The sequence below is a fragment of the Lissotriton helveticus genome, chromosome 11 (genome assembly GCF_964261635.1).
Source record: "Lissotriton helveticus chromosome 11, aLisHel1.1, whole genome shotgun sequence".
Classification (NCBI taxonomy): domain Eukaryota; kingdom Metazoa; phylum Chordata; class Amphibia; order Caudata; family Salamandridae; genus Lissotriton; species Lissotriton helveticus.
The window spans coordinates 22,086,202-22,102,264 of NC_136072.1; the positions used below are offsets into that span (position 1 = coordinate 22,086,202).

Below are 16,063 nucleotides of genomic sequence, written 5' to 3' on the forward strand. Positions count from 1 at the left end.
AGCGGGAGACCAAACTATTTGCAAATTGGGGGGAAGTTGAAGTGAACATGCCCATTCCCATCCCCTGGTCTGATCACTTTTTTGTGCCCTTTATGGTGAGAATCTCAGAACCTAGAGCCCCGGAACAGCTGACACTAAACTATCCGAGTCGCAAATGGGCTGGTTTCTCCCAGTCAAAGTTCAATGCAGCTCTGGCTAAGGGAGGGCAGCTGGGGGGTATTGATGCAGAATTTGTCTGCCGGAATTTAGATAGGTGCATAAGTGATGCTCTTGATAGCACTGCCCCATTACGTCTGAATCATTTACGGAGTAGGTCTCAAAAATCGGCCCCATGGTATAATGACGACTTGCGCCTAGCAAAGGCAGAGTGCAAACATCTAGAGAGGCAGTGGAGGATGGCTTATCTTAGTCAGGCCAAGCTGGAATATAAAGATAAACGTAGGATCTACCATGGGTTAATCAGACGGGCCAAGGCCAATTATTATGCAGAGAGAATTGGAGAAGCAGAAAACTCTACGAAGGAACTATTTAAGATCTGTAGGGAAATTTCCTCACTTAAAGTGTCTGCTATGCCCACGGAAAGCTCAGAGGAAACTTGCAATCGCATTGCTGGCTTCTTCTCAGAGAAAGTGGCCACGATTTACTCCTCTTTTTCGAGAGCAAAAGAAATGGGGTCAGAATTTGTGGAGTCCAAGTGGGATGATGGGGGATATTATAGGTTGGATAATTTTACTACCCCTCCCCCTGAGACGCTACGAAAGATCTGTAGGTCCGTAAAGTCAGGGTTTCCCAGGGATCCCGCCTCGCCTAAATTGCTCGCGGAAAGTCTTGATATCCTTGAGCCCTATATCAGTCATCCCTTAGATGTGTCATTTAGGACGCACACGATGCCGGATAGCTGGAAGCAGGCGGTGGTACTCCCACTTCAGAAGAAACCCAACTTTAGTTTGGAGAAATTGGATAATCTCCGCCCCATCTCGCTGCTGCCCTATTTGGCTAAAGTGGCGGAGAAGGCCGTCAATCTTCAACTCATGGCCTACGTGGAAGAAGCCAATCTTCTCCATCCCACGTAGTTTGGGTTTAGGTCACTACACTCAACAGTCAGCTCTGCTTATGGCCGTCGAGACTATTATACAGGGTGTGGATGAGGGACAAACTATGGCTCTCATCCTCCTGGCCCTGAGCGCCGCCTTTGACAATGTAGCACATTTCACCTTGCTGCAGTGTCTGAATAAGGGCGGTGTCTCAGGTGCAGCGCTAAAGTGGATTCAATCCTTCCTGACTAACCGTGGGTTCCAGGTTAGACAGGGTGATCACTATTCTAGAGTGATCAATCTGGATCAGGGTGTGCCCCAGGGCTCAGCCCTGAGTCCCACCTTGTTTAACCTTTACGTCTCCCCAGTGGCAAGTATAGTTGAGGGCTATGGAATGCGAATTGTGTCATACGCCGATGACACAGTTGGTCATCTCGCTGTCTCGGTCACCTGATCTGGCGGCACCCAACTTCAGAACCTGCATGCAGGAGCTTGCCTCCTGGATGGCTAACAACTGCCTGAAGTTGAATGGTGGCAAGACGGAGGTGCTCGTGGTGGGGGGGGGGCCTGCCTGTGTGGTCCTCGGCATGGTAGCCATCCTGCTTAGGACTGGCCCCCATGCCATGTCAACAGGCTAAGAACTTGGGCGTATGGATAGACTCAGACCTCACATTCGCACAGCAGATCAGTCGTGTGGTGGGGGCGTGTTTTGGTGTCCTGAAAGGTCTCCGTAAAATCATGGACCTCCTTCCTACTGATGCTAGATAGACGCTAGTGCACGCACTTGTTACCTCACGATTAGACTACGGCAACCTACTGTATTTAGGTGCCACGGTCAGGAGCCTAGACCGTTTGCAGGTGCTGCAAAATGCTGCAGCCCGGCTGGTCCTGAGGCTTCCTAGAAGAGGTGCCTCGAAGGCTGCCTTGGAGGCTCTTCACTGGCTTCCTGTCAGGAAGAGAATCGTGTTTAAGGCTTTATGTACGTGTCATGGAGAAGCGTGGCTCACTGGTTAGAGGAAGAACAAGGGGAGCTTGGCCCTAAGAGGACAAGTGGGAAGGCTGGGCCTAATGTATACGTAATCAAACAAGAGTGCCTCCCACTACTCAATCACAGCCAAAAAATCAAGGCAAGCTGAAGACGCTATTTGTCGTTTTCAACCAGGTACTTTTATTTATACCAGTTATTTTTTAAGTTTATACCATGTTTGTCGAACACAACATATGATAGGCAGAAAAGACCTGTACATATCATAAATATTGAACAAAGTTAGGTTATTCAATGCAACATAATATCAAAATTAAATGTGGTCCTAAATGTGGTCACAACTGTACAAAAATCAATGTGAAACAGACAAAAACAATGAACATATATTACCAATACATGGTGCAACACATTTTTACATACGTAGAAGGTTTGATTAAAGCAAAGAAAGTGAAATGCAAAGAAAGGAAGAATTAGGAAAAGGAGCGCAAAAGTCAATTCGAAACTCTTTTTAAGCAATGGCTTAAAATTAGATTGTCCTTTTCTAATTCAATTCGAAAAGGACAATCTAATTTTAAGCCATTCATTGGTTTTGTCTGTTTCACATTGATTTTTGTACAGTTGTGACCACATTTAGGACCACATTTAATTTTGATATTATGTTGCATTGAATAACCTAACTTTGTTCAATATTTATGATATGTACAGGTCTTTTCTGCCTATCATATGTTGTGTTCGACAAACATGGTATAAACTTAAAAAATAACTGGTATAAATAAAAGTACCTGGTTGAAAACGACAAATAGCGTCTTCAACTTGCCTTGATTTTTTGGCTGTCACTGGTTAGAGGAGGCAGACCTGGAAGCAGAGGTCAGCCCGGGACCAGGGTTCAATTCCCGGCTCCGCGGGGTCTTGAGTCCTAAAAAGTCCATGGACTCGACAATTCTCGCTCCGGTGCCTACTCGATTCATGGGTTCACACTCTGCGACTCTGGGCAATAGCTTGCTTAATCTCCACAACGGCCCCTCGCGGCGGGATGCCTGGCTTTCACCTTGCGGATACCCTGCCGGGGTTATCTCACAGGGGAATACCAGGACGGGTTCCCTAAGCAAGCGCTTAGAAACCGCTTGGTGATTTGCGCTATATAAATTCCTGTACATTTACATTTACATCGAATTCTTAGAGGCATCGGACCAATGCCCTTGCAGAGCCTTGTCACACCTTATAGGCCTAGCAGGTCCCTGAGATCTACGGGAACTGGCCTGCTAGTGATTCCCAAAACCAAAAAGGCCCGCATGGGAGTAGATCCTTTCGGCTCCTGGCAGCGAGGAGCTGGAACAAACTCCCGCTTGAGCTCCGTCTGGAACCATCGGAAGTCAGGTTCAGAGAAAAGCTCAAGACATATCTGTTCCTTCAATAATTTAGGGCGCTTGGAGTATAGTTGGAGGCATGTAGCTTTTCACCCACTACAGCGCGGGGACACGCCGGTGTGCGTAACCAGGCGCTTTATAAGCTTTCCTATTATTATTATTATTATTTAAGTCAAGACCCACAGGAAAATGAGCCATTTTCTCAAGGAAATGGTCAAGTTCCAGGGACCATTCGGAGTCTCGATACTGTTCCCCCGACTCCAGACTTTCCCTTGGCATTAGATACATTTCCACATTGAAAAAGATGACACCAGATTTTCATTTCCTTTTCATTGGACGACTTTTTTATAACCCCTCATAGCCTCTGGATTACAACTCATGGGTCAGCTTGATCCTGCAGACTTTGTGTCTTCAGCGGTGATACATGAGGCCTCCTGCTTCCACACCTCCACGGGCTCCAGCATCCAAGAAGATGTTGAAGCCTCCCTTGGCACTCTTATCTGTTGAGTCCGCACCATCTTCAAAGCGAAGACAGATTCTGATCTCAGAGCTGTCACCAGTGCCGCCTTTCAAGTCAGAGGAAATCATTTGAGTGGCTAACGAGAAGATTAAATCATGTATAGATGCTGAGCCTTTGGAACAGCCTCTTCCTAGGGCCCAAAGATGTGCCCAGATGGAAAGACTATTTGGGTTTGACTATGAGAACAATGATTATACACACAGACAGTTAAGACTCCGAGGATGACAACCTCCGGTTGACGACTACTAGCTGGATTTACAGCATGCATGTGTCCTGGGTGCCTCCCCAGAAGTGGGCACCCCTCACCCCTCTAATGCTTCTTCCGAAGAAGCCTCTGCATTCCCACAACTGCAAAACCTAACATTTTTAAGGAACTATTACAATCATCCACTTCTGTTTTTGAGCCTTTACTCCCCTTCAGTGATACTCTTCTGAAACCTGTCATTCCGGTTTGGTAAAAACATTCTTTGGGCCTACCAGTCCACCGACAAACTGCCCTTCGACACAGACCCACAATACCCTTTGTAGAATCCTTCACCACAAAGCCTGGTGGTCCAAGCTTCTGCCTCACAACTGAACTCGTCCCTTCCCCATTGCACCAGCAAATAGAGAAACTGGATTTACGCCCCGTAAAGTGACTGCCTTTGGCAGTCTCACCCTCCAAACTAAGAATGCCAGTTGTTTCCAAGCACTGCCAGACCACCTATTGAGGGTGACCACCAGGTGTGTGACCTAGCAGGGTTTAGCATGCCAATAACAAAATACATATGTGGAGTATCAGAAAACTAGCCGCATGTGACTGATTATGGAGACAAAACTTCATAATCATAATAATAGGTTGCCGGCCAGATTATACTTTGGGTGTCATTAGCTTAGCAATGTGAAAGTGAATGTGTTTTGCCAGGACAGTGGGGTAGACATTAAACAAACTGAACTAAGAGACGAGCCTTGAGGGAGAATGCAAGCAAGTGATCTACAGGTTGCGCTATGAAGGTGGACAGCCACAAGTTGGCAATGGTCTTAGAAGAAGGACGCTAAGCAAGCAAAGGTTCTGGCCCTTATCCCAGTACTGGCTAATCCGGGTCAGCAAGTCTGAGTGAGGGAGGGTATCTAAGGTGGTGGAAACATCACATAGAGTGCCTGTGGCTCTTACATCCTTGTCCAGACTGATATAAGGGTTGTTGAGGCCCACCACAACCACCGTGTCGTGGGAGGAACAGAAGCTGGTTTTGGAAGTTATGCTGTTCCAGGAGAGTTCTGGTTGGTCGAGTGCTTGATGATTTTGGCAGAGAAAAACAGTAAAGAATTAGGATGATAGATGCTGTTATTGGAGTGGTCTGTATTTGGCCTTTTTTAAGAGGGTTGAACATATCGTGTGTCCAGACAGAAGAAACCATGGAGGCGGCCAATAAAGCCTTGCTGATATTGGTGAGGGCCAGAACAATTGAATTAGGGACACCTCTTATGGTGGCCATGGAAGATGGATCCAAGAAGGGGTACCTCTTATGGTGGCCACGGAAGATGGATACAAGATGGGGTACCTCTTATGGTGGCCATGGAATATGGATCCAAGATGGGGTACCTCTTATGGTGGCCATGGAATATGGATCCAAGATGGGGTACCTCTTATGGTGGCCATGGAATATGGATCCAAGATGGGGTACCTCTTATGGTGGCCATGGAATATGGATCCAAGATGGGGTACCTCTTATGGTGGCCATGGATTATGGATCCAAGATGGGGTACCTCTTATGGTGGCCATGGAATATGGATCCAAGATGGGGTACCTCTTATGGTGGCCATGGAATATGGATCCAAGAAGGGGTACCTCTTATGGTGGCCATGGAATATGGATCCAAGAAGGGCTACCTCTTATGGTGGCCATGGAATATGGATCCAAGAAGGGGTACCTCTTATGGTGGCCATGGAATATGGATCCAAGAAGGGGTACCTCTTATGGTGGCCATGGAATATGGATCCAAGATGGGGTACCTCTTATGGTGGCCATGGAATATGGATCCAAGAAGGGCTACCTCTTATGGTGGCCATGGAAAATGGATCCAAGAAGGGGTACCTCTTATGGTGGCCATGGAATATGGATCCAAGATGGGGTACCTCTTATGGTGGCCATGGAATATGGATCCAAGATGGGGTACCTCTTATGGTGGCCATGAAATATGGATCCAAGAAGGGCTACCTCTTATGGTGGCCATGGAATATGGATCCAAGAAGGGGTACCTCTTATGGTGGCCATGGAATATGGATCCAAGAAGGGGTACCTCTTATGGTGGCCATGGAATATGGATCCAAGAAGGGGTACCTCTTATGGTGGCCATGGAATATGGATCCAAGATGGGGTACCTCTCATGGTGGCCATGGAATATAGATCCAAGAAGGGGTACCTCTCATGGTGGCCATGGATTATGGATCCAAGAAGGGGTACCTCCTATGGTGGCCATGGAATATGGATCCAAGAAGGGGTACCTCCTATGGTGGCCATGGAATATGGATCCAAGAAGGGGTACCTCTTATGGTGGCCATGGAATATGGATCCAAGATGGGGTACCTCTTATGGTGGCCATGGAATATGGATCCAAGATGGGGTACCTCTTATGGTGGACATGGAAGATGGATCCAAGATGGGGTACCTCTTATGGTGGCAATGGAAGATGGATCCAAGATGGGGTACCTCTTATGGTGGCCATGGAATATCAGGAAGGGACACTTCTTATGGTGGCCATGGAATATGGATCCAAGAAGGGCTACCTCTTATGGTGGCCATGGAATATGGATCCAAGAAGGGGTACCTCTTATGGTGGCCATGGAATATGGATCCAAGAAGGGGTACCTCTTATGGTGGCCATGGAATATGGATCCAAGATGGGGTACCTCTTATGGTGGCCATGGAAGATGGATCCAAGAAGGGGTACCTCTTATGGTGGCCATGGAATATGGATCCAAGATGGGGTACCTCTTATGGTGGCCATGGAAAATGGATCCAAGAAGGGCTACCTCTTATGGTGGCCATGGAATATGGATCCAAGAAGGGGTACCTCTTATGGTGGCCATGGAATATGGATCCAAGAAGGGGTACCTCTTATGGTGGCCATGGAATATGGATCCAAGATGGGGTACCTCTTATGGTGGCCATGGAAGATGGATCCAAGATGGGGTACCTCTTATGGTGGCCATGGAAGATGGATCCAAGAAGGGGTACCTCTTATGGTGGCCATGGGATATGGATCCAAGAAGGTGTACCTCTTATGGTGGCCATGGGATATCAGGAAGGGACACTTCTTATGGTGGTCATGGAAGATGGATCCAAGATGGGGTACCTCTTATGGTGGCCATGGAAGATGGATCCAAGAAGGGGTACCTCTTATGGTGGCCATGGAATATCAGGAAGGGACACTTCTTATGGTGGCCATGGAAGATGGATCCAAGATGGGGTACCTCTTATGGTGGCCATGGAAGATGGATCCAAGAAGGGGTACCTCTTTTGATGGCCATGGAATATCAGGAAGGGACACTTCTTATGGTAGCCATTGTTTACTTGTCCAAGAAGGGGTCTAATGTAATAGATTTAGGTTCGGTGAGGGTGAAAGCTGAGGATAAAAGAGAGGAGTCAAAATAAGGAGACCGATCTGAACTTGCATCTCCAAGTTCTGCAGCTCTACAAGTGGTTTTGAGCAAAGTGAGGCCTGGTATTCTCAGACTTATTGGATTAAAACCCAAATAGGCTCATAAGGTTTGAGAGGCTGGAGCTAGTTTCATGATGCAACGTCAATAACAATTTTGAATCCCTGTGCAGAGGGTTTTGGGCGCTCAAGATTAAGGTCTGGCGATGAGTGGTGTGGGACTTTTTTTTGTTTATTTTGACATTTTATTAGGCATTTTCATTGTACAGAGATACAGTAAAAACATAAAAGGAAACGCAGAGAAGTAAAGATGGCATAGTGCATTCCATATATCACCGATGAATCAACAACTGCAAAATTACTTATGTAGCTCAGGCGGTGAGCTACTTAGAGGAATAGTGTGAAATGAGAGGAACCGGGTGACAAATATCTTTAGTCTCAGTGATTGCCAGAAAATGCTCAGTGGTCAGCCTGGATATACTTCTCGAGTAAAGCATGATAGAAAGAGAAGAGAGAGGATGCTGAGACTTAGGGTTGGGGGGGATCTTTAATGGCAGATTTGTACATTTTCAGTGTAGTGTAATAGAAGGTTTTGGAAGTATCATGGGAATTATTTCACCAGAGCTATTCCAAAAGTTTGCAAGTTTTCTTTTTTAAGTCGCGAGTTCTGCTGTATACCAGGACTCCAAAGGGCAGATACACTTTGAAGCATAGGTCCAAATCAGGTGATACTGAGGTCTTGGCATGGGGTATAATATAGACCTGAGCTATTGATGGTTTGTGGACAGAAAACAGACTTTAGCTTCATTTACTTGAGGCCTCCAAGGCAAGAGGCATTAGAGTGGGATGCCAATGCCAGTTCAAAGTATGGGGACAATGACTGTCTTAGGCAGGGAGATAAGGGATGTATGATGTTACAACGCGATCAAAATGATCGCGGTACATCACAACGCATCTTTTACAACGCAAGTCGTTACCACGACTTGCGCTGTAGGGTGCTGGACTTAGGAATAGTAAGATTTAATATTCCAACACCAGCCTACGTACAGTAGGGAAGGTGTTGGAATAGTAAATCTACTATTCCTTAGTCTAGAGCGCCCTCCAGCGCAAGTTGTGGTAACGACTTGCGTTGTAAAAGACACGTTGTAATGGCACCTCGGTGTCTTGTCCGCGTTGTGAAGGATGTTTACCGAGATAAGAAGTTGAACTCAGACTTAGCGGACAGTGGTAAGTAACCGAGCGCATGGTCTGGCTCGTAGGTAGGGCCCATGTTTTTGGTCGAGGTTGGAGACTTCATGGAGATACCAGTCACGATCCTAATGTTAAAATTGTTTTACAAAATAATATGGCGCCTGAAGTACGCAAGGAGCAGTGGCGGCTACTGCTAGGGGGCGCCAGGGCATTGACCCACTGCCTCGTTCTACTACTATTGCTCGACATGTTACAGCTTTGACATGCAAACAATGGTGCAGATTGTTTATTTGCACGTAAAAGCTGTAATATTACCATCTCCAACAGAAGAGGGCTCCAGTAGCTGAACTGCGTATTCGTCAGGCGGGGCTGTTACATCCCAGCCTCACACAGGCGCAGAACATATCTGAGATGCTGCACTGACGTCACGCAGTGCAGCATGTCAGATTACAGAGCTCCAGGGCTAGTCAATGACAGCTAGTACAGACCATAAACTTGCAGAAGGTCCAGACAGAAGGCAGCACCTGTCTGACTGGGTGGGGGTGACAGAGATATTGACAGGGAGAATGTCCGCAGAGCTGAGATTTGGAGAGTACAGAATTGAGGTGAACTGAGGTGCTGTCAATGGCTTGGTTACTCTTTGTAAACCCTTCTCAAATGCAGGATATTCAAAGACACAGGGTGCTCCTATTAGAAAGGGGGACTGCAGCCTCCATGTCAAGGCTTGACCACTTCTCAAACCAAGTCTGCAAAGATCTCAAATTTATGTTTGACTAATGTGTGGATTTTGAGAGACTGATAATGGCAAAGTACCTACAGAGATAAGAAGGGGTAGATACACCTGGATTAGAGATGCTTGAGGTGTGAAGGTACCGGCTTCTCTCCGTGCATACTAAAGGCACGCTAAAGAACCAACAGCACAGATCTGCTATGATGGAGTTTGCAAGACATCTCTGGATAAAGTGTTGGTGATCCATCAGTTCCCATTGTCTGTTTGGTCAGCATGACTTTGAGATGCTTTCTAAAGGGCCACCATTTCCCATCGTCTGCTTGGTCGGCATTCAGGTGAGTTTGGTTTTGAGATGCTGCTGTACCGCTACAGTCTAAGAAGGACCTGGCTGCACATCAAGGGAGATGGGAACACATAAAGGGCTTCAGAGGTAGAGAGAAAGCAAATCTGGGGGAGGAAACAAAGGATCCACCCCAACTGATGTGATCTGGTAACACAGAAAAAGACAAGCTCAAATAACAGCAAGAAACAATACATTGTAGGAAAGCCAAACCAAAATAATAATATGCCCTCACACCTACATTAAAATAAGTTAAAATATATTCAAGTAAAGGATGGTCAAGGTTCTTGAAAGTACAGGGAAAAAAGATAAAATGGTAGAAGAAAATTTAAAAGCAAAGATTGCTGCGAGCATCACAACATTGTCAAGTCTCCAATGGACGTGGTGACATGAGTGTAAGAGGGGTCTAGTTGAACGTCATGGACCAGCAAGTGGGTTGTTTCCCAGGAGATCAGAATACACTGAGACATCAGAAGAAAAACAAACATTGGCAAAGCCTACGAGACGACAACTCTCGGCTCAGCTTGGTCAGTGTTTTTAGCTATGTTGTACAACAGCATGGCTGAAATAAAAAAAGCAGTATGACGCCTCCGGGTACAACATAGCTAAAAACATTGACAAAGGGGGAAAAAAAGCGCTTTGACACATCAACTGCTGACAATGTCATTTCGATTTTTTTTAAATTTGCACGAATGGGAGCAACATGGAAGGAGTGTGTTTAGTGCAGGGTCTGGGGTTTAGTCAACATGGAACAGGGTGAAGGGGAGAGAGTGCAAGCAACAACACGGACAGCTGGGTGAGAGGGAGGGTAACAACACGGAAAACAGGTGGGGCAGGCAACAACACGGGGAGTGTGGAGACAAGCAACAACACAGGCGTGGGGAAAGCCATAGCAAGGACAGCAGGATGGTGGCCCAGAAACACAGAAGACGAAGCAACTTGTATAGCGGGGGTAGGGGTCCGAAGCAACACGGAGGATGAATACACAACAGAGGCTAATGGAAAAGACACTCTCTGGTTGAGTGCTTAGACAAAAAAAAGAAACATGTAGCACCCTAATATGGGAGCAGTGGAAGGACAGAAGTTATTTGGCCGTGCTCCAGGAGAGGGCAAACACACGAAGCGAAAATGAAAGCAGCACACGCCAACTTATGAAAAGCAAGCAAACTACAGTGACAATGAAACCAACGAATGGTAAGCAATGTGCGGCTTCTAATCCCCTCCCCTGTAAGTAAACAAAATATCTCGAAAGCAACAGTGCATGTGCTGTCGCGCACAAGTCCTATTGAAGGAAATGAATCGGGTCGGTAGGAACAAAGAGAAATGTAGTACAGCCACTCCTTCTGGTAAGCCCCACCAACACAGAAAAAGAAGAGCTAAACAGCGATAAACAATGCGTTGAAAGAAAACTAAGCGAAAATAATAATGCTCTCCTTCGCTTGAATTAAAATAAACAAATTAATGAAAATGAACTTTGGCGCTCGGTCCCGGAAAGCACAAGGACGTGATAGAACGTAGAAAGCCAGTGGTGTTATAGTGGTACCAACAGTACCGCACCGTTGAGTGTTGACGGTAGATGTGGTTTCAATAGGGCGGTGGCCAGCCCTACTTGCCGCCACGATATTGCTTGTGGGACGCCCCTCATGAGGTATCGAAATCATAAATGCTCTAGAGGAGGCGACAGAAGGCACCACCCGCCCACCCGTGCCTACCTTCACGCAGGTGTGACCTCTTTTAGGATGTTGGTGATTCTATAACCATTTCCTTGCATGGTGGTTGGATTAATATGTCATCATACACATCACTGCCTCCTGACCCTTTATTGAGGCATGTCAGTCCAGAATCAAAGCAAAACCAATATATATATATATATATATATATATATATATCTCCTTGTGTCTGATCATCGATTAAAGGCAGCGGGGGATGGGAATAGGGTGTGGGCGATTCGGTGGAATGTTTCTTATATGACACACGTTTGAGTGGCGGATTTGAAAATGTTTAAATTGTTGTACTTTTTTACATGATTAACACAGAGAACCTCTGCATTTTCTCGCAGGAGCGAATCGAAGCGGACAACTTAATGGCAACATTAGACCCGGAGATCCAGGGTGTCGTGAACATCAACTCAAGGGATGAATTATAAATTATTGCCCAAAAAATGATTTATTGAATATTTATTAATTATTGTTAAAATTATTAGAATGGTTTTATTTTTATACAAAGCAAATGGTGTAATTTAACAAATAATGAAAACATGTTGTTTGGATGTTCCAACTTTTGTTAGAATTCTGCATGTCCGTGTCGCAAGCTTACTTCGCCCACCTCAGCGGTGACGCACCATCATCCTTTGTGGAGCCGTGGAGTGAGTAGACATTCAAAGGGCTGAGAGTCCAACCGTGCGATCTAGGAGGGAAAAATATTTTACAACATTGGAAACAATGCACAAATTTGAGAGAAATCTTTTCACTTTGTGCAGTAAAATGCACGTCATTGCAAACAATATAACCTTAAGAAAACATTTTAGAAAATAATGGATTTAGCAATTAGAACTGGCTTTCACAAGGATGAAAAAGTACATGAATGATTTATCCATTTTTAGAAATAGCAACAAAAGTTCATAATGATTTCAATTCTCTTATCACAGTCTATATCGTGAGGCCAATTATCTGGAATATTTGTATTATTAACAAAAAAGTTATTGATTGATCAATGTAAGTCTCTTATCTCACTTAACAGAAATTCAAAGACCTTGTATGTTCACAAACACACAAAAATTCAAATAGCCGAAAGCTGCAGGAGTCATTATAAGGTCAGTCTTGGCGTAAAAGAGATGTAGAAAGAGAGGCTTAGTATTTTAAACTCTCCAACTTAAATTTGAATTCTACGTGAATAGATCAATTTAAGAATCTAGTTTTTTCCAAACATGTTCCTTTTTCTAATGCAAATGGTGGAAGCAGTATTTCACATCACCTGCATCTTCAGAGGGCTTTAAAGGCTCACCTATGTTTGTAAAATGGTGTCTGTGACTGCAGGTTTGCTGAATTTTGGCACATCGCACAGAGATATCCCTACGTGAATGAGCCCTCAAGACATAAAAGAACAAGTAAAAATTAATAAAGACTTGGAAGAAAAAAATGGCGGCAGTTAATTGAAAATGTTGTGTTTATTTAAATGAATTAAACATGCATTCTCCAGACAGACCCAGGAAAGATTCAACCGCAGAAACTTCTATTGCACCACAAATTGTTCATCTTCAAAGATTCTCTATATAATTTCTTGCCTGTGATTACTTGCCAGTACATGTTCACAATGTGCTCCTATGGCTTCTTCAACTCAGTCAATCTTTATTGGTTCTGTTGATATACAATTGGTCACTCTATGATATATTATGCACTTTGACCTAGCAAGTTTTAAGACTGAAAGAGGCATTTTTACCCACTTTTTCTGCAAGTATAACCCCACGCAAAGAAATTAAGATAATATACTTTAAAGGTTCCACTAGAACAACTATTGCACATATCTTTACATAAAACTGAAATCATAATAAACTGCTATTTTACCACATTGTCCTTCTGAAAACTATTAATCAAAATGATTAGTTAAATGGTAAATTGTCTTACTTTAGGATTTTATGCATTCTTGTTTAGGATGATATATTTTTTACCAAAGTTTGCAGAAAAGTAACACCGATGAGTTGCTTTTGTAGGTTTTATTTATCGGTGTTGGTGAAGGCCACTGAACTAGATACCTAATCCAATCTGTTAATGTTTGCGTGTTTAGGACCCAGTGTGGATATTGAATTCATGTTGACTAAACATTGGAGACCAACAAAGTTAAAGAACTTCTTCTTAAAAATAGAAATACTCCAGAAAATCAGACAAAAGGGGAAGATTCTAATAAGAGAATTGAAATCATCATGAGCAGTAAATTGTAGCAATGGATGGAAAAAGTGGGTCTCATTTCTATATGTTGTACCTTTTCGGTTTTGAGAAAGAGATATTAAATCAGGAAACATGTTGGCCATTTAATGGTGCTTTTGTCATATAAAGCTGCACTGAATGCTGCACTGAATCCGACGTTGGATGGAAATGAAGCTCTTTAAGATATAAAGACCGTGTATGAGAATAAATCAAAAAGTGATTTGAATAATCTCTTAGTTGAGTATCTTTTGTGTGATGCCTTTTAATTTCTTTGATCATTAATGCATCAAGAATATTGAAACATTAATGGGATCTGAATGATATTGGGTAGGAATGTCCTCGAGTGCTGTTGTATCAAACTGAATCATTATCCCACAGTTTCCTTTCTCACATCCTCAGAAAACACATGGGGCCCTAATCCCGAAGATCATTTTAGTCATAAATGTAAGTTTACAACCGAAATTTCACTTTTTTTTTTTAAGCATGCCAGCAATTCACAAAGCGATAATTGGTCGTAAATGTATTTACCAATTAGCATTTTTCCACTACAAATATGAAGAAATCCGCTGTATTAAATACCATTCAGTGCTGGGAAGTGGATTCCATATAGGGGCATGTTTTTCATGGAGTTGCGTCACAACTAGAGTGATACAACACAGTGCAAATCGCTGAGTTTTGTTACTCTACCTCAGGGAGGCGTTCCACGGGTGCAGCGTGGCTGTTCCCACACTCCCACCCATGGATTTTTAGTGCATTCCAAGATTTACCATTAGTGGTAGACCTGGGAACGCGTCAACATTTTACTCATCCTCAGGTGAGACGTAACGGGGAGAAATATCTTTATTTCTTTTTGTTTTTTCGTCTTTCTACTTGTGCTGCATTCTACAGAATACACATAGAAAGAGTAAAATGGCTCAAATTATTGTTTTTGTGTCGACTGGGGACTGCTGGATGCCAGCACCATATGCAATGATGAATGAATGTCTGAATGAATGAATGATTGTTATTTATATAGAGCACGGCTACCCCAAGAGTGTCATGATGAGAAAGGGTCATGTGCCCCCCTTGGGTGAGGTCTCTAAAGAGTGCTTGCAGGTAGAAAGGTTCCCTCTTTGCACACATCTCCACTGGGGAGAGGTGCTCAGTTTTCTCCCGTGAAGCTCTTCGTCGCTACATTATTAAAAAGTTTATCAAGTGTTCAACTGTCTTATGTTTAAAAAATATTTTGTAATGTTCGTGAACATTGTGTGTTTCTTTTTCAAATAAAACCATTATTTTGTGTCCGTTTCACAGCAAAACCCCTATTTTTATGTTTTTTCTCTGTACGTATCCACTGACATTTACTTGCATATGGCGTTTTGTCTTGCTTGGGGACTTATAATGTCCTCAAACATTACTTTTCCTATCATGTTCCATGCTGACAGTGAAACACTCACAGGTGAGGCGAGGCTATTATTGGCACAGCCGGTGCAGTGGCACCGGGCCAATGGGCCTGTGCAGTCCAGTTATGTCTCTCTCGTCAGGCTCACCCGCGAGCCATGGTGGCCCATGTTCCGTGTTTACGTTAGGGCCCATGGCTCCCTCTCTCTTTCATAGAATGGCAGTCCAGTGTCTCAAAGTGGGGTGTTGCAGTTTCTTTTCCAGGGTGCTTTATCAGATGTTTAGAGGTAACCAAAGGTGGTCCATGTTTTCAAAACTGAAAGTGTGTTTGCAAGGACTGACCCGTATGCAGTCGCAGCTGGTAACCGAAGAGGAGAGATGTCTTCTGAAAATGATAATTGAAAAGCAAAGGGTATGCAGTCCCTAATGGGGGGAGAGGAGTCCAGGTGTCAAGAGTAGAAGGAAAAATAGGGGGATTGCTCCTTTACCCCTCACACAACCCAAAGGCTTTATCATCGGGTAGCTCCTCGTTGGGCCGGCGCTGCAATGCCCAACGGCCGCGCATGGGGCTCTTTGCCGGAGGTACTTTCTTATGGCCGATGTGAGATGGAAGGGGTGGAGAGGGGTGTGGTTATAAGAGGTACGAGTAGAGGTGGAGAAAAAAAGGTGTGCCCGAGATAAAAATAGCTACAGGAATCCCACAGGGTTCTTCATTAGATGGGTTCCTGTGGGAAGTTGGCCTGGTATATGATGTACACTTATGTAAGTGGACACCTTGCACCAGTCCAGACAACCCTTATGGTGATTTAAGAGGTCTTAGACAACCTTAGAAAGCTCTCTAAGTGGTGGCTGTGGAGAGCAGCCTTCGGGCTTAGTCCAGGAGTGTAAAGCAGCTTGTTTTACCAGAATACAATCTTATAGTATAGATTAAGTGAAAAGAACTACATCAAAGTAT

The 16,063-nt window shown here is 44.3% G+C and overlaps 1 protein-coding gene across 1 annotated transcript in view; it reads left to right on the top strand.

Moving 5' to 3' along the window:
* The window catches only part of P3H2 (prolyl 3-hydroxylase 2), a 340,022-nt gene extending 326,065 nt beyond the window's left edge, over window positions 1–13,957 (top strand). Inside the window, exon 17 of the mRNA XM_078667931.1 lies at window positions 11,865–13,957. Coding sequence (XP_078524057.1) covers window positions 11,865–11,951 — 87 coding nt within the window. The 3' untranslated portion in view covers window positions 11,952–13,957. The remainder of the gene's footprint in view (window positions 1–11,864) is intronic.
* Window positions 13,958–16,063: the final 2,106 nt, after the last annotated feature.